The sequence below is a fragment of the Pseudophryne corroboree genome, chromosome 3 (genome assembly GCF_028390025.1).
Source record: "Pseudophryne corroboree isolate aPseCor3 chromosome 3, aPseCor3.hap2, whole genome shotgun sequence".
Classification (NCBI taxonomy): Eukaryota; Metazoa; Chordata; class Amphibia; order Anura; family Myobatrachidae; genus Pseudophryne; species Pseudophryne corroboree.
In genome coordinates this window covers 161,846,249-161,865,787 of record NC_086446.1, presented here as the reverse complement: position 1 = coordinate 161,865,787, position 19,539 = coordinate 161,846,249, and the positions used below count along the sequence as shown (strand labels likewise).

The window sequence follows — 19,539 nt, the reverse complement described above, 5'->3', positions numbered from 1 at the left end:
AGCAGTGGTCCGGCCTTCGCTAACACTTTTATGTGGGAAACTGAGAAGGGACTGTTTTTTGAGAATTCCAGCATTTCTAAGCATATTTTTTTATACTACCGGTACATAGATGACCTGCTTATCTTCTGGACAGGGAGTGAGCAGGCTCTACGTGACATCATTACAAAACATAGTGATTCCGAAAGCACCATTAAGCTCACGATGAAATGCAGTCATAGCCACATTGATTTTCTGGATATTTCCATCAGAATCAATGAAGATAAGATCATTACTAACCTATTCTCTAAGCCTACGGATAGGAACATGCTGCTAAGCTATAGCAGTTTCCAATTCCATCCCACTCCAACTATACAAGGCCTACCGTATTCCCAGTTTCTTCGGGTCTGTAAAATCACCAATACGGCTACAGACCTAGAAGCACAACTTGATATTATGGAAAAGAAGTTTCGTGAAAGGGGATACCCCAAATTTTTATTGAAGTGTGCCAGAAGTAAAGCGTGTGCCCAAAATAGATCAGATCTACTGTCCAAAACTAGGATCAAAAAGAAACAAAATAAATTATCTTGGGTAAACACATATGACAGCAACAGCCGTCATACCAGTAAAAAAGCCAAAGCACTTTGGCCAATTATTACCACAGACCCAGACCTTAAGGCATTGAAAAATACACAAATTATGCAGAGTTACAGGAGGGGTAAAAATATTAAGGACCTTGTGGTTAAAACTGATTTAAGCAAATTCAAGAAGGCTGTTCCACAACATTTCCTGAACAGGCCTAATGGATGCTACGGGTGCACAACGTGCAGCTATATGTCACCTGGAGGTGGCATTACACACCCACATTCTGCAAAAAAATATACCTTCAACTGGCCACTGTCGTGCCACTCCAAATTTGTTATATATGTGATTATGTGCCCATGCGGCCTATACTATGTAGGCAAAACAGAATGTCCTTTTAAAGTTAGGATGGCACAGCACAGACAAGCGATTAGAACTGCACTGTCGTCTGGCACTAGTGATCAGCCTGTGGCACGACATTTTGCGCAGCTCAAACATGGAATGGCTACAATGAAATACCGCATTATTGACCACATGCCTGAGTCCATCAGGGGGGGCAATAGGGCACAGAAGTTGCTCCAACTGGAGACCCGATGGATCTTCAGGTCTCAATGAGACATTGGGCTTAAGCAATTTCTTATAATACCGTGGAGGGAAACGTGGTCCAAAGATCCCTGTGGATAAGTTGTGGGTCCCCATAGCCTAGTGATTTATATACACAGTTAAAAAGAGTGAATAACAGGGACCTTGTACATCTCGCCGGTTTAATTTTGAATCTTTTACTGATGTAATTTTGAATCTTTTACTGTTTGAATTTTTGCTGTTTTCCATCCTTGTAGAGTTTTGATGTGCTCTATATGGATTATTGTTTTTAAATGTTATTGTTTTATGTTATTGTATACTGTGCAACTATTTGTTTTTGATTAGGGGGTAAATTATATGTTAGCACGGGGGATGTTAAATATGTGATATGTGGGAGGTTTTCCTGCTTAGGAGCGGGCTGCAACAGGGACAACAGGTGTAGCTTTTGGAGATGAGCACTTATAGTAGTAATAACACTATGGAGGTGGTTGTTTATATATGGATAAACGGGATATTGGTTGGGATAATGTCACGAATGTAGAGATTAATTTTACAGTTGTGTGTAGTATTAACACATGAGGTGTGGTGTATTTTTTAACATATATTTTTTATGTGTGCAGTGTTTTTAGTGTCACAGACCATTTTTACAGCAACGTAGCATTTTGAGATTTTTTTTATATTTTAATTGACTGTTTTATAACAACACGGTGGTGTGGAGAGATATAAGCACATTTATACTTTATTTTATTTTATTTATCCACCAAGTAATGTGTGAATATGTACTAGGCACTTTTATGAGTAATCAAAATATTGAAATGAGTAAAACTTTATTGGCTCTCATTCAAGCACACTGATGTGATACCAGGCAGTCCAGCTCCATGACAGGTTTTGTCTGTTGCACAGGGTTACCGTGGCAACACAGCCGGGACCCGTGACGTCACTTCCGGGGGAAGTAGACAGCCCAGGGGGACGGAGCCGGGCCCGGGACGTGTGAGCAGCGGTGACCAGCATGGGGGAGACTACAGGGGTGAGTGCACCTATATATGTTGGTAACTGTTCACTCTGGGGGTTATCCTGATGAAGGGGCTACGTGCCCCGAAACATTGATGCTGTAACCTGCAGTTTTTGCACTAAAAGTTTGTTTTGCACAAGTCAAGTCTCTGAGTGCCGCTTTTTATATCTGCTATATATATATATATAAATACTTTGTCCCATAGTGAACATAATATATTGTGTTCTGTTAAAAGGAAATGGCTAATTTGGTGAACTCTGTACGATCACTTTACATTTTGGTTTCTGTTATATAATGCTGTACAGCTTAAATAAAAACCTTTATAGCAATATCTAGAACGTAATATGTCTGGGATGCGGTTGCAGTGGTGTCTCCATCACCATGGACACGGTCTCTCACATTTTCGGTGATGTATGTGTGGGGGGGGGGGGGGGGGGTGGCGGCCGTGAGCACGTTGTGTGGTGATGCTATGTCTTTCGTCCCGTCCTCTACATGTGACCGCTGCCCTCCCAGCACATGCAGGGATGTCTGTCCCATCTGGGTAGCGTCTAGTTTCTCTTCGTGCTAAGGACCTTTCCCATAACCCCCTGGGTACATGTCACAATCTATTTGGAATAGTAAAGTGTAGCGAGCGAAGCAGAGCGAGACACCGAGCCCGAAGCATGGCGAGCGAAGCGAGCCTGCGAGGGTCCAATGCTGCATAGAGAAATAAAATTACCCCAACTGATCGAAGAACGAAGAAGACATTTAGGTGCTGTAAGGGTGGAAGTGCTCTCCTGCCCTTTCATTTTGTCACGTCCAGGTCCTTAGCATGAAGGTAACATAGACACAACCATCCCATCTGCGTGCGGGGGGAGTGTCCTTACTGGCTGGGGGCTTCACTGCAATGCCAATGATCCCATTTATAATAAGATTATCCCATTTATAATGGGAGCTCTCTTACTAAAAACTCTTATAATGATGCAGATCATGTGATCTAAAGTCTGGTCATGTGACTGGGACCCGATCACATGACTTGCTTACTCCTATCAGTCACACTGACCATCTGATGCTCCTACACCAATGAGATCCGATTAGGAAGCATTTCCATGGCGAAAGGGAAATATACAAATACAATGATTAGTCATGATGTCACTTCCTTGATTCTCCAGTTTTATTAGAAATATATAACTATTTGTTAATGTATATGAATAACAAGAAAATGTCCAATGATATATTAACCCCCTCAGAAATAGGTCTGTCTCCTTTCATGTTTAAATATTTTAATGTATATTATAGCTGATTGGCTTGATAAACTTCAAGGTGCTAATTAGCAGCCATATTGGATCAGGTATAAAAACCCTGAATAGAGAAGCACACTTTACCTTTGAAAGAGCTGCAGCTACAAGGCAGCGAAACACGTCAGGTGAGGTGCAATTCACACATCAGGAATTTGAAGCAGAGAAGCCAAACCATTCCCGAGTTTTTGTGGTGTCTATCCTGTTTGGAGGGGAATCCAGTTACCATTCATCTATGGAGCACATTATACAACGTAATGCATGAGGTGCATACGCTAAACAGGACTTACCTACATTATCATCGCCTCTAACGGTGATTTGGCCAATACATCTCCTTCTGGATCTGCTTATATCTCCTAAAAGGAACTGTTATTAATTGGACACCCAGTTATGAATACAGGGGACCTATAAGGAATGGACTCTACTTGCGAAAAAAAACTCTCCAGTGAGAGACTTTTCATATCCTGACTTCAACTAGAGTAAAATACTTTTACCATTTATCGCTTATGTCTTTTAATTATTTGTCTTTTTAATTGTATTTTCATTAAAAAAAATACCTGTATTAAATTTTATTAAATAGCAAACATTTAAAGACTATAATATTTAATCAGAGCGCAGAATTCATTTTGCTGTGTTATTGTGATATTGTGAGTTTGACTACCCCATTATTTAAAGGCAGCTGCTCAATAAAGCATCTCATGTCATAAGCGCCTGAAGTATACCAATGTATACTAGGTGCACTTTTCGGCGTGCACACGCTTGTGCCCCTCTCAGTCCAGCGCCCTGCCCTGCCCAGATTCTAGAGTGAACACTAAATACACCTCCTTCTGGATCTGCTTATACAGTATTTCCTAAAAGGAACTACAGGTTGAGTATCCCATATCCAAAATGCTTGGGACCAGAGGAATTTTGGATATCGGATTTTTCCGTATTTTGGAATAATTACATACCATAATGAGATATCATGGCGATGGGTCCTAAGTCTAAGCACAGAATGCATTTATGTAACATATACACCTTATACATGCAGCCTGAAAGTCATTTTAGCCAATATTTTTAATAACTTTGTGCATTAAACAAACTTTGTGTACATACACACAATTCATTTATGTTTCATATTCACCTTATACACACAGCCTGAAGGTCATTTAATACAATATTTTTAATACTTTGTGTATTAAATTAAGTTTGTTTACATTGAGTCATCAGAAAACAAAGTTTTCACTATCTGAGCCTCAGTCAAAAAATTCTGTATTTCGGAATATTCCGTATTTCGGAATATTTGGATATGGGATACTCAACCTGTATTATTAATTTGACACCCACTTATGAATACAGGGGACCTATAAGGAATAGACTCTACTGTGTCTATCCTGTTTGGAGGGGAATCAGTTACCATTCATCTATGGAGGACATTATACACCGTAATGCATGAGGTGCATACGCTAAACAGGACTTACCTACATTATCATCACCTCTAACGGTGATTTGGCCAATACACCTCCTTCTGGATCTGCTTATATCTTCTAAAAGGAACTGTTATTAATTGGACACCCAGTTATGTATACAGGGGATCTATAAGGAATGGACTCTACTAGCAAAAAAACTCTTCAGTGAGAGACTTTTCATATCCTGACTTCAACTAGGGTAAAATACTTTTACCATTTATCGCTTATGTCTTTTAATTATTTGTCTTTTTAATTGTATTTTCATAAATAAAAATACCTGTATTAAATTTTATTAAATAGTAAACATTTAAAGACTATAATATTTAATCAGAGCGCAGAATTCATTTTGCTGTGTTATTGTGATATTTGTGAGTTTGACTACCCCATTATTAAAAGGCAGCTGCTCAATAAAGCATCTCATGTCATAAGCGCCTGAAGTATACCAATGTATACCCATTTCTTTTTTGTGAAGCTCTATCATGCCTAGAGTCCTATTGAATAAAAGGGCCTAATTCAGACCTGATCGTAGCAGCAAATTTGTTAGCAGATGGGCAAAACCATGTGCACTTCAGGTGTGGCATATATAACATGTGCAGTGAGAGTTAGATTTGGGTGGGTTATATTGTTTCTGTGCAGGGTAAATACTGGCTGCTTTATTTTTACACTGCAATTTAGAATTCAGTTTGAACACACCACACCCAAATCTAATGCTCTCTGCACATGTTATATCTGCCAATAACCCCCCCCCCCCCCCCCCCCCAGCACTGCACTTGGTTTTGCTCATCTGCTAACAAAATTGCTGCTACAATCAGGTCTGAATTACCCCTAAATAACACTACAGAAATAAAGTTGTTATTATTATTATTATATATTGTTATTTTAAAAAAAGATATCTAAATTTCACCTGTGTGTACTAATATATTTAAGGTGTATTCCATGTGCAATGTGCACATAGTTAAAATGAGAAAATGAACATGATTATGTAACCTATCCAATTAGGAAGTACAGTACTTAATTAGCCCGAGACATTAGAGAGATAAAGTGGAGAAGTTGCCCATAACAACAAATCAGCTTCTGTCATTTTCTAAGCGGTGCTAAATAAATGATAGCTAGAAGCTGATTGATTGTTATAAGCATCTTCCCCACTTTGTCTCTCTCGAAGATTTCATCCAGCATTCCTGAAGACTGAAAATATGTTCAGTTCTTCCTTATCTTCAGATTTAAAAATAGACTCATTTTGACCTCACTTTGAAATAGTGATACTTGGAAAGCCGATATATAATGACTTTGTTACACAGTCTATACATCAGTATTGCTGTTCATGGTAAAATAAAATAATATATAACTGATAAATGAAATACACAACTGTCTTTGATTTAAACAGTCTATTAGTAATTTTTCATCAAAATATAATATAAATACATTTTCTTTTTTTTTTAGATATTTCAAGCGAACAAAGATTCGGACACTCCTTTATGGGTCACCATAGAGACTCCAATTATAACACGTTTTTTAAAACTGCATCCTGAGAAATGGAATGGGGGCATTGCTCTGAGGATGGAGGTTCTGGGGTGCAATATATAACTTATATTATTAAAGGGTGCGATAAATTACTGTTTAATCCATCCTTTACATAATTTCTATTGAATTTAAATTAAATTATGCTTATTGAATAAATATATACTTATCATGTCACTATATTAGCATAATACATTTGTTGCAGCTATCCACCTTCAAATTATGTATTACATAAAATAGGATTTTCATTATACTGTACTGCTAAATTAATGCAATAAAATGAGCAAAAACATGGTATATTATACTTAAAGCTTGAAAATAATTGTAATCAAGTAGTGTAATAGTAATGAAATCTCATGGTAATTAAAAGGTGCAATCTGAATACAACCACACACTGTACAAAACTGATACCGTATTGGCTATATACAGTATATGCACCTGAAACAGTGACAGAAAACAGAGCTTTACCTACATTCATACCAGTATCTAAATTCAGCCATGTGTATACTTATTTAATGTGTTTTATTCTTTAGGTAAACTCAGCACTTTAGATACTATCTCCCTTTGGACTTTAGGGGGGTACACATGTAGTGATTTTTACTTAATTTCTAAGCAATCTGACTAGATTGCTTAGAAATTAGGCACACATCGCTCTGTGCTTAGTGTGCCGGTGACAGAAATGTGCAGTCCTGCGCGCCACTATTGCCAGCTCTAAAAATCTAGTTAGATTGCTCACTTGGCCTCGGGGGCGGGTGCAGAGGCAGCACTGGAGATGAGATCATCTTCGCACCGCCTCTCCCTATGCATTGATATAACCCGGTCACACTGCGCCTGACCCGGTAATAACCCTTCTTTATTCCTGGGTTGAACTACCAGGTCAGGAGACTCGGAAATTAAGCAGTGACCCTTTCACACCACACAGCAACCTGTGCCGACCCGACAAAATACCGGGTCATTTGTAAAATGTGAATGGGGTATTAGGGAGTAGTGAGTGTCCAAAAACTTATACCTCCTTTAAACCTAGATCCAGCAGGACATATTTAGGGCAGAAGGATGATCACATAAAGGGTCATGCGGTAACTGCCTGACTGCATTAACTAGTCCGGCTGAGCAACAGCTCATAGATCCTAATCAGAAGTTGATAAAGATCAGCTGCTCGGGCACACAAGTGCTGGAATACAGTATGTGACCAATTAGGACTGTCAAAGCATAACAGACTTCTACAGATAAAATAGGGAAAGAGCTATACAAAGCTTTTCAGAGCAGACATTCAGAAGTGCCAACATTGCAAGTTTTCCCTCACACCTCTATGGGGGCACAATCTGTCATTCCAGAACAGAACATCGCACTTATGTCGGCAACTGAATTACCCCCACTTAGTGTGCCTGCGATGATCTTTCAAGGATAGTGTATGTCACTTAGTCTTTATCTCTCCCATTATGTATCACCTCTTCCAGGCATTGCATGTACCTCAGTGTAATCCTATGTAGTGCTCCCAAAACATCTGCCTCACATGGATCCTTCAGGGGTAGGATGCAAAATCCTTTGAACTGATGATCCAAAATATCTGCCTCACCTTTACATTCATGGGGGTATTACATTTTTTGCATCAGCGGCCATCAGTTTTGAGTTCCCAATGGGAGTACCCGACGGAGAAATTCAATTGTTGCTCCATTCGCCCACGAACACCTGCTGGTGCCAGCACTTCTACTCACAGCCCTCATGCTGGCAAGCAGAAACAAACAGCACTTTTCACATTGCGTCCAGCACTTTAGTCAGGTTTAGCAATTTTAAGCGAGATTGGGAGCGCATAAACATTGAAATTGCCCCTCGAAGTTTCTGTAGTTTATGCAAATCTAACATTTCTTAAGTTCATTGGGCGGGCACAAGTAACTAAGTGCCCATTACATTTCATGCATGACGCACCCAAAAGCACCAGTTTTAGATGCATAAAGTGGCTAAACCCATCTAAAGTTCTGGGTGCACTGCATCTGGGTGCCCAACAACCAGACTTTTTCATGGAGTTCTGCTTGTTACCTCAGGAGGGTTACGACCAGAAATCATGGGCATCAGAGGTTCTCACACCCAATGGCAAAAGAACTAAAATAGCTACTGGCAGCGATGGGTGTTCAAAAAATAATTGAACTCCCGCTTGGTATCTGTAAAGCTAGGCTTACCGTACTATCCCTTTAAACCGGGACACTCGTGAATTACACAGGTTCTGTGGCTGGCTTAACTGAAGCCAGCATTTCACCTGGTTTTAATTAGAGATGTGCGGTTGGCACTTTTCTTGTTTTGTGTTTTGGGTTTAATTCCACTTTTTTATGTTTTGGTTGTGGCTTGGTTTTGCCAAAGCCACCCTTTCGTGTTTTTGGATTGGTTTTGGATCTGGATGATTTTTGAAAAAAACATAATGGCTAAAATCATAGAATTTGGGGGTAATTTTGATCCTACGGTATTATTAACCTCATTCCACTCATTTCCAGTCTATTCTGAACACCTCACACCTCACAATATTGTTTTTAGGCCAAAAGGTTGCATCAAGGTTGCTGTATGACTAAGCCAAGCGACACAAGTGTGCGGCACAAACACCTGGCCCATCTAGGAGTGGCACTGCAGTGTCAGACAGGATGGTACTTTTCAAAAACTAGGCCCCAAACAGCACCTCATGCAAAGATGTAGAAGAGGTGCAATGAGGTAGCTGTATGACTACGCCAAGCGACACAAACAATTGGCCCATCTAGGAGTGGCACTGCAGTGGCAGACATGAGGGCAGATATAAAAAAAAAGGCCCCAAACAGCACCTCATGCAAAGATGTCAAAGAGGTGCAATGAGGTAGCTGTATGACTGAGCCAAGTGACACAAACAATTCCAACTAGAATTATACGTCCAAATCACTGGAATTATACATCCAAATCACTGGAATTAATTGGCAAAATCACTAATTATACGTCTAAAACTGGAATTAATTGGCAAAATCACTGTAATTAATAATTATACGTCCAAATCACTGGAATTAATTGGCAAAATCACTAATTATACATCCAAATCACATGGAATTAATTGGCAAAATCACTGTAATTATACGTCCAAATCACATGGAATTAATTGGCAAAATCACTGTAATTAATAATTATACGTCCAAATCACTGGAATTAATTGGCAAAATCACTGGAATTAATAATTATTCATCCAAATCACTGGGATTAATTGGCAAAATCACTATAATTATACATTCAAATCACTGTAATTTGCAAAATCACTGTAATTATACGTCCAAATTACATGGAATTAATTGGCAAAATCACTGTAATTAATAATTATACATTCAAATCACTGGAATTAATTTGCAGAATGACTGTAATTATACGTCCAAATCACTGTAATTAATTGGCAAAATCACTGTAATTAATAATTATACGTCCAAATCACTGGAATTAAATGGCAAAATCTCGGTATCGCCTGCCTAGTGAAGTGGAATCTAGATGGGATTTGGTACCGGGGACACAATACCTCCATCAATTGTCTAAATCCAACTGCACTAATGGCGGATACCGGATGCACATCTAACACCAACATAAGTGTCAAGACCTCAGTTATGAGGGCTTCCATCGTCATGTGAAGCTGAGCCACTAGTCATGAACATAGGCCAGGGCCTCAGTCATTCCTTGCCACTCCGTGTCGTAAATGGCATATTGGCAAGTTTACATTTCTCCTCAGACTATTTAAATTTCTTTTTTGGGTCTTTTTACTGAATTTTGGCTCTTTGGATTTTACATGCCCTCTACTATCACAATGGGTATCGGCCTTGGCAGACGACGTTGATGGCATTTCATTGTCTATGTCATGGCTAGTGGCAGCAGCTACAGCACTAGGAGGAAGTGGTTCTTGATATTTACCTATTTTATCCTCCAAATGTTTGTTCTCCATTATTTTTCTGGAGTTATATAACACAATATGCGGAACAAGAGAGTGTACCCATACACCTCACAGGGCAAACCATGTGAAAATTATTTGGATTCAATATTAATATCCACTTTATTTGGAGTAAATAATATACAGCACAGGACAGCACCACTGGACTGGATTTATACGGAATTATATTGAGTTATATGGAAATATACGGCAGATAACTGGAATTATACGCCAGTATTCTGAGAATTATATGGCAAGATCACAGGAATTAATATACGGCAATATCATAGGAATTATACGGCAGTATTCCGAGAATTATAAGGCAATGTCACAGGAATTATATGGCAGTATTACGAGAATTATACGGCAATATCACAGGAATTATACGCCAATATATCACAGGAATTATATGGCAGTATCACTGGAATTATACGGCAATATCACAGGAATTATACGCCAGTATCACGGGAATTATACGCCAGTATCACGGGAATTATACGGCAGTAACACTGGATATATGGCAGCAGAGGACACCACCACTGCGACTGGTCACTTGACTGATGCTGCACAAGACACTTCTGGTCTAATGCAGGACAACACAGCACCACTGAAAGGGACGTATACAGCTACACTGGATATATGGCAGCAGAGTACACTACCACTGTGACTGGTCACTTGACTTATGCTGCACAAGACACTACCCCTGGTCTGATGCAAGACAACACAGCAAAAATGCAAGGGACTTATACAGCAGCCAGCAGTACTGGGGACATATAGTAGCAGAGGACACCAACACTGTGACTGGCTGGACTGATGCAGCATAAGACACTGACTACACTGGACTGGACTGAGCAGCACAACACAGCATTAGACTCGCCACCCCACTTTCCCACCCCAACACAGACACTGAGGATGGAGACACGTCCTCTCACTACACTCTCCGATACTAGAGTGAGAATTTGCCGCGATGGGCGGCTCCTTATATGGAATCCAAATCCCACGAGAATCCGACAGCGGGATGATGACATTTTGCCTCGTTCAGGTTTCCGAGTCTGGTGGGAAAACCCGAGCCTGGCTCGGATCTGGACTCGAAAAGTGAAGTTCGGTACGGTTCGGTTCTCTGAGAACCGAACCCGCTCATCTCTAGTTTTAATCAGCCTAAAATCCTGTGTAATCCATGTGCTCAATTCAATTGAACGCAAATTGAAGCACCTGGAAGGAAGTCCCGGAATCATTCAATTCAGCGTACTGCTATGTTAGAGTATGCCCATACTTGCGTCTTAAACAGGGTGTTTATGCATGAGAACAGGCATTCAAAATACTTTATGCGCTGCGCTAGGGCACAAAACAGCATCGCGGCACTAGTTTTGTCAGATTTCTGCTTGCACCTCCAGAATGGGTGCAAGCAGAAATCCACTAGCTGGACTAAGCAGCATGCTGAATTGAATAGCGCTGGGTATGCCTTCCTGACGATATTTAATTTGCGTTCAATTGAATCCGGTCCCATGAGCGTCCCGAAAAGTGGGTGCCCAAACAGGTCACTTTTTGTACATTTCTGCTCACCAGAAGCTGAATTGTGTCCCTATGGCTGCTGAGTGTCTGTATAGAGAGTAAGCATGCGAGCAGGGCCGTCCTCACCCTGGCCCTCATTCCGAGTTGTTCGCTCGGTAATTTTCTTCGCATCGCAGCGATTTTCCGCAAACTGCGCATGCGCAATGTTCGCACTGCGACTGCGTGAAGTAAATTTGCTAAGAAGTTTGGTATTTTACTCTCAGCATTACGAGGTTTTTTCTTTGTTCTGGTGATCGTAGTGTGATTGACAGGAAGTGGGTGTTTCTGGGCGGAAACTTGCCGTTTTATGTGTGTGTGTGAGAAAACGCTGCCGTTTCTGGGAAAAACGCGGGAGTGGCTGGAGAAACGGGGGAGTGTCTGGCCAAACGCTGGGTGTGTTTGTGACGTCAAACCAGGAACGAAACTGACTGAACTGATCGCAGTGGCAGAGTCAGTATCGAGCTACTCAGAAACTGCAAAGAAATTTCTATTCGCAATTTAGAGAATCTTTCGTTCGCAATTTTGCTAAGCTAAGATTCACTCCCAGTAGGCGGCGGGTTTGCGTGTGCAATGCTGCTAAAAGCAGCTTGCGAGCGAACAACTCGGAATGAGGGCCCCTGTTATTACCCACTTGTGTTTTATCACTGTTGTTTATAATTGTAAAAGCACAATGGAATTTGCTGTGCTATATAAGAAACTGTTAATAAATAACAAACAATTAACATCTTGTAGCAGCTGGGGAAAAAACAATATAATTCCTCCAACACTTCGGGAACTGTTGCCTTGCCCTTCAATGGTGACTTATCACCAACCCACACACAAAATAGTGGCAACAATTTTCCCATGCTCATCTAAATCTTGATAATATGGCCCACCAGTTCACTTGGGGGACACCGCACATTTCTACTCACCACCTCAGGAGGCTGCAAGCAGAAATGTCTGCGCCGGTTGTGATCGCTCCCAAATGGCAGAACATTTGAATTACTGCTGTCGGGAGCCACCTACTGGCCGGTACCTATAAATAATTTAATTGTCCCTAGGGTGTCTTAATGACTCTGCTTTCTAGTAAATTGATAGTCTCTACACTGATTGTGCACAATAATGCTCTCCTAGCTCCCATCTGAAGTGTCCAGAGCTATCCAATTGTTTATGCCACTGTGATCGAGTGCCGCATGTTAGCTGTGTTGGGTTAGCCACGTAAAACAACTAAAACCATGATAACTACTGGAAGCACTGCTGTGAAGGCGTCTGAAAGCCAGACTTTACAATGACTGCTGCTCATACCTCAGGAGGGTGCGAGCAGATAGCCACAATAGATGACTGGTACATAAAAACTAATGAATATCTCCTGACATACCAACAAGCAATGTTTTCAGGATTTCTGTCTTTGGAAGAAGGTGGAATAATTACTGACACTGGAAAAATAGATGAACTCGCCCGAAGTGCTGACTTAGTACATATTTCTTCTTACACCTCAGGAGGCTGCGAGAATAAAGGTCAGCCCTGCTGCTACCAGGCATCTAAACGGAGTAACAATTGAATTACTGGGGGTGTGGCCTGGCTGCCTATGAGGATGGACGTGCACTAGGAGAGCCCCAGCCTGGTGTCCTACCAAAGTACCTCTCATACACCCCCAATAAGCTGCTTTCATCTCCGACCACCCTTATAATCCCCCTCAAGAGGCCTGTAGCAGGATACACTGAGCGGGGGAACTTATATACCTTCCCTCCGGGTTGCGGCCTGTCCTCCCTCCCAAGTCTGGGACCTCAGCTACCCAGGAGACCCGCTGTTGACCTCCGATGCAGTGGCACATGACCTCCCACTTCACCTGATCCCCGTGACTCGATGCTGCCGCCCCAGACACCGTGGGCTGTAATGGGGGGGCTTCCCCTGTATGAAGGCGGCCTGAAAGACCCTGTGGAGTCTGCTGCGGGCGCTCCACTCCAGATTTTCCAGCATGCAGCAGCCATCTTTGAAGTGGGCAAAGCAGCTCCCACAGTGTTGTGTGTCCCGGGACAATGTCCTGCCACCAGTCTTGGGTGATCCCCACTACTGTGACTGGCCCTCCGTGCTTCTGGAGAATAGTGCTGCATATTAAGGAGATCGGACAGACACCCTCTTTCCCCACGAACAGATAAGCAGACTTCAGGAGTCACCTACAGTGTACTTCAAGATTCATTGACTTTCCTTCTCAGCTTTTTAAAGGTGGTGTTTTCAGTAGTTTCACCTGTCTGACATTTCCAAACGTTACTTTATCATCTCTCATCTGCTATATAACTTCAGCCTTGATTATAAAGTCAGACACAGATTCTGTGATCAGTTGGCTCCATCTAGTGGCTGGTCTGAAAATTACAAGTTGCTTCACCACTCACTGATCTGATGTAATCTTTATCTATTTTATGGAAAGGTGGCGGCTCCTCTAAGACCTCCCAGGGGAGGGACGGCTGTCACCCTCTGACACATCTCCTACACAATATGACACTGGCTGTGCTTTAACACCCTACCTTGTCTTCCATGTTTTTTGACTTTATTTCATGATCGAACCCATACCTCTGAGTCCTGCGTCCTGCCATCACTCCAAAAATTTCCAGGCCTGGGACTTCCTGTTCCTACACCAGGGAGGAGCGTTCCTTCTCCTGTTTGTGACAGTATTGCTACTACATCTTTGCCATACAACTTCTGCCCCGCAAAGGCAGTTGCCTTTCCATGAGTCGAAGGAGACGTAGGGGATCAAAGAGTGTTAACCACCTATCGGAAGCTCTGCCTTGTTCTGATCTCTGGCGCTTCCTTAACCTTCCAAAGGACACTTACATGTCTGTCCCATCGACTCCGGCCTTACCCACACACTCAACGAACTCAGAGACCTCCATGGAGGTGAGTGTCCCTTCACACACTTTGGGACAACTTGAGAAACAAGATATGCAGAAAGTCCTCAAACTGCTACAATCATTACCGACTACAGCAGATATCCCTACTAAAGACTTTACCTCTCTGGAAAATAAGCTTCGAGAAGTGGTCCACTCTGAGGTATCGTTGATTAAATCGGAATTGACACAACTGGGATCTCGTATAGAAACCTTGGAAACCAACGGGAAGAAAATGGATGCTTTTCATAAGAAGCTGGGGATGTGGTGAGGTTACAGGCCGAGGAGATTCAAGGATTACGCGACCATTTAGATGATTTAGATAACAGAGGACGCAGGAACAACCTGAGGGTCAAGGGTATCCCAGAGAATATTCCTCAACAGGGCCTACAAGACGTCCTCAATAAAATCTTCAATGAAGTGCTGGAAAATGACCCAAATTACTCTATTGTTTTTGATAGGGCGCATAGAGCACTTCGCCCGAAAGAGTTGCAGTCTGAACGCCCCAGAGACATCATATGTTGGCTGCATTATTTTACTCAAAAAGATTAAATACTTTGCAAGCTGAGAAACTCTGAGGGCCTAGAGGTCAACGGTCATCCTATTCAAGTGTTTCAGGACCTCTCATGGCATACCTTACAATCCAGATGGCAAGTTAAGCCTCTGACTGATGCCTTGAGGAAGCTTAATATTAAATACAGATGGGGATACCCGTTCAGTCTCACTGCAACCAATGGCGGAAGGACAGCCTCTGTCCGTGTTCCAGACGACCTTATATCCTTTTGCTCCATCTTGAACATACCTCAGATTCGGTTACCCGAGTGGCAATCTCTACGCTCAGGGATTTCTTCCCCACGAGCTCCCGTTGGAGAATCCCCTTTCCAGACGGTTAGGCCATCTTCGTCTCCAAAGAATAAGATTCGCTCTCCTTTCCCGGCTGATAAGACTTGAACGTGGGACTTTAACTTTCAGTATTACTTTGTCCCTTGCCTCTCCACTCTTTTAATATCAGATGGCTCTCGTGAGTATAACTTGTGAAGTTGGCCTCTTGAGAGTGAAATCGGGGTCATATGTCTGTGATCCCTTCTCTCGGACATGGACACTTATTTGGGACTCTCTCCTGGGACGCCCATGTGTTATTCATAAGGTTAGGTTTATAAGTGAAGGTTGAGGATGTTTTCCTACATGTACATGTTTTATACTTTATATAGCAGAAGAAACCCTCTCATCTAGATACATCATTCACTGAAGAAAGTTTGCTAGGGTTCGGTTAATTTATCTCAATTTATCTTAATTTTGTATCTGCAGCTTCGGTTGCTATTATTTTCTGGTAGGGTAGAAATTTGATGCTTGGTGTGTCTAATGTTTATTTTCAGGTGATCAGACAGAGTTACATAGTCACTCACTGAAATAATTGACATAAGTTTTTTTTTTTACACTCCACATGTTAGGACGTGTGGAGTTAACTCTGTTCCTCCCTTGTTATCCCGAGTGCACCGCATTCTGCAGTCCTGGCCCTAGTGGCGGAACTCTTTTTTTCCATCTCTATGTTCCCCGGTGTTATGATTCTAATACTCAGGTCTGGGGTGATCTTATATGAAAGGACCTGAATACCAGAACGTAATGCTGGGAAAGGGGAAAGGAATGGGAATAGCCCCTGGCGCCCTATCTCCGTTGTCTCGCCTGTGCTGTCAGTACACTTTTGCGAGACTATGGTTGCTTGGGCCCATGGCAGCCGCGTTTGAAGGGCGGATTACGTCTGCCCAACTCCGATGCCCCCTCAGGTCTTAATGAGAGACAAAGAGTGAACCGAGACAGGGTGATAACAAGGGGCCCTCTAACTAAACAACAAGGCCAGGGGCTACTAACAAACCTAAAACTAAAGTATGCGCGGATTACCGCCAGGGAAAAGAACAACCAAAATACTCCACTTGTCCACTCTCCTACACGGCACCGCCGAGTTCCGGAGAGGACTGTGGAAGCGGATACCTCCGCAAATGCTCCAAAACCAGAACACAATATAAAGCGGCCTAGGCCGCAGCACGCGGCAGAGCCGCCACTCACGAAACCAAACGAGATCCTCTAAAGACTGTCACAGGTAAATGAGGACCAGGAGAACTCCTTGGGATGAGATGACAAACACCAAGACTCAGGAACTCAGAGGACTGGAATGACCGGGCACAGCAGATCAGGAACAGACGTTCACCAACATGAGCAGCATGCAGGAAACTATCACCGGCGTCTGTGTGAGGCACTGAGAAGGTATTTAGCAGGGAATCCTCCAATCAGAGTCCAGAGCCTGATTAAAATGAATGTCGTGCAGCTGCCCTGCTGCACGACCAGAAAACATGTGTGCACAGTTAATTAATCAACCCTGCAACGGGGAACGCGGTCCATCCGTGGCGTCCCCGTTGCTAGGGTCCCGGCGGCTCGGCGCGCCCGGCGTCCTAGCGTTGCTAGGGAGCCGGCGGCTCAGCGCGCACGGCGTCCTAGCGTTGCTAGGGACCCGGCGGCTAAGCGCGCTCGGCGTCCCTAGTTGCTAGGCGCCGGGCGGAAGTCCCGGACCGCGGCGCCTAACAGTACCCCCCCCTTGAGGAGGGGTCAACGAACCCCTAAAGACCGGTTTCTGAGGAAATTCCTGAAAGAATAATCTCTTGAGTTTAGGAAAATGTAGATCCTTATCCAGGACCCAAGACCTTTCCTCCGGACCATAGCCTTTCCAGTGAACCAAAAAATAAAGCCGGCCCCGGGAAACTTTTAAATCTAACACCTTCTCTACCAAGAACTCCTGTTGTCCCTGCACATCCACTGGAGATCTACCCTGGGAGGTCCTCCGAGGAAATCTGCTGGAAGAAACATATTGTTTCAACAGGGAACAATGGAAAGTATTTCCAGTTCTGAGAGATCTTGGCAAGCGTAGCCGAAAAGCAACTGGGTTGACATTCTTAATGATAAGAAACGGTCCAATAAATTTGGGTCCCAGTCTAGCCGAAGGTTGTCGAAGCTTGATGTTGCGAGTTGACAACCATACCTTATCTCCCACCTTAAAAGTGCAAGGACGTCGGAGCCTATCAGTAAATTTATTTTCTCGGAAGGCCGCATTTCTGAGGGCAAGGTGCACTTTTCTCCAAATTGCTCTGAGATGGGAGGTTAAGGTCAACGAGGAAACTGGAGAATGATGGAAAAAAGACTTGGCTCTAGGATGAAAACCAAAGACTGAAAAGAATGGGGACTCCTTGGTGGAGGAATGACAAGAGTTATTATAAGCAAATTCGGCCAAAGGAAGAAACTTGGACCAATCATTCTGGAGTTTGGCCGAATACAAGCGTAAATACTGTTTTAATGACTGGTTGACTCGTTCGGTTTGCCCGTTAGACTGTGGATGGTAACCCGATGTTAAAGACAGTTTCATCTTCAATGAGGCACAAAAACGTTTCCAGAATCGTGCGATGAATTGTGGACCCCGATCAGTGGACAAACCATGGAGCCTGAACACATGGCGGAGGAACAAAACTGTCAACCCTTGAGCAGAGGGTAATGAAATGAGCCATTTTACTAAAACGGTCCACTACCACCCAAATGACTCACAATCCGGCTGAAAGGGGAAGGTCCACCACGAAATCCATGGAAATATGAGACCATGGCCTGAGAGGAACGGCTAAAGGCATAAGTTGCCCGATAGGCAACGAACGAGGAACCTTATGCTGTGCACAAATCTGACAGGAATGGACGAATTCATTAACGTCTTTAGAAAGACTAGGCCACCACACTGAGCGAGAGACTAACTCCAAGGTCTTAGTGATACCCGGATGCCCCGAGACTTTGTTGTCATGAAACTCAGTTCAAACAGTGCCTCTCAAAAATTCAGGGACAAAAAGACGACCAGCAGGAGTAAGTCTAGGAGCTTGGTGTTGAAGCTGGTTTAACTGAGTAAATAAATCCTGTGTGAGGCCTGCCCGGATGACTGAAGATGGAACTATGGGGGTAGTTACAGGATTGCTATTGTGAACCGGAAGAAAGCAACGTGACAGGGCATCAGCTTTCGTATTCTTGGAACCAGGCCTGAAGGTGATTATAAACCTGGAACGAGTAAAAAACAATGCCCAAGGTGCCTGCCGAGCATTAAGCCGTTTAGCTGATTCAATATATTGCAGGTTCTTATGGTCAGTAAAAACAGTAATAGTATGCCTAGCTCCCTCCAGCCAATGCCTCCATTCTTCGAAAGCTCATTTTACTGCCAGTAATTCCCGATTACCAACGTCATAGTTGGATTCAGCGGAGGAGAATTTCCTGGACATGAAGGCACAAGGATGTAACTCCTGAGACTCCGGATCTTCCTGAGAAAGGATAGCCCCCAATCCAACCTCTGAGGCATCAACCTCCACAATAAAGGGAAGCTCCGGATTAGGATGTCTGAGGACAGGAGCTGAGACAAAGGCCTGCTTCAAGGCCCGGAAGGCTAACTCAGCTTCATGCGACCAATTGGAGGGATCCGCTCCTTTTTTAGTCAAGGCTACTATGGGAGCGACCAGGTCAGAAAAAGTATGAATGAACCGCCTATAATAATTAGCAAACCCTAAAAAGCGCTGAATTGCTTTTAAATTAGTGGGTTGCGCCCAATTAAGGATGGCCTGGAGTTTTTTCAGTTCCATGAAAAATCCCTGGGGAGAAATAATGTACCCCAAGAAAGACACCTCTGTGATGTGAAAATCATACTTCTCAAGCTTGGCATATAAATGATTCTCTCGTAATTTTTGAAGAACCAGACGCACCTGGGTAACATGTTGTTCCATAGACTCAGAGTATATCAAAA

The 19,539-nt window shown here is 42.8% G+C and overlaps 1 protein-coding gene across 2 annotated transcripts in view; it reads left to right on the top strand.

Moving 5' to 3' along the window:
- Window positions 1-6,680, top strand: part of LOC135054997 (coagulation factor VIII-like) — a 638,500-nt gene extending 631,820 nt beyond the window's left edge. For both annotated transcript variants that reach the window (XM_063958535.1, XM_063958534.1), the window contains one exon: window positions 6,318-6,680. In XM_063958535.1, the coding sequence (XP_063814605.1) occupies window positions 6,318-6,461 (144 nt within the window). In that variant the 3' untranslated portion in view covers window positions 6,462-6,680. The remainder of the gene's footprint in view (window positions 1-6,317) is intronic.
- The last annotated feature ends 12,859 nt before the right edge of the window (window positions 6,681-19,539 follow it).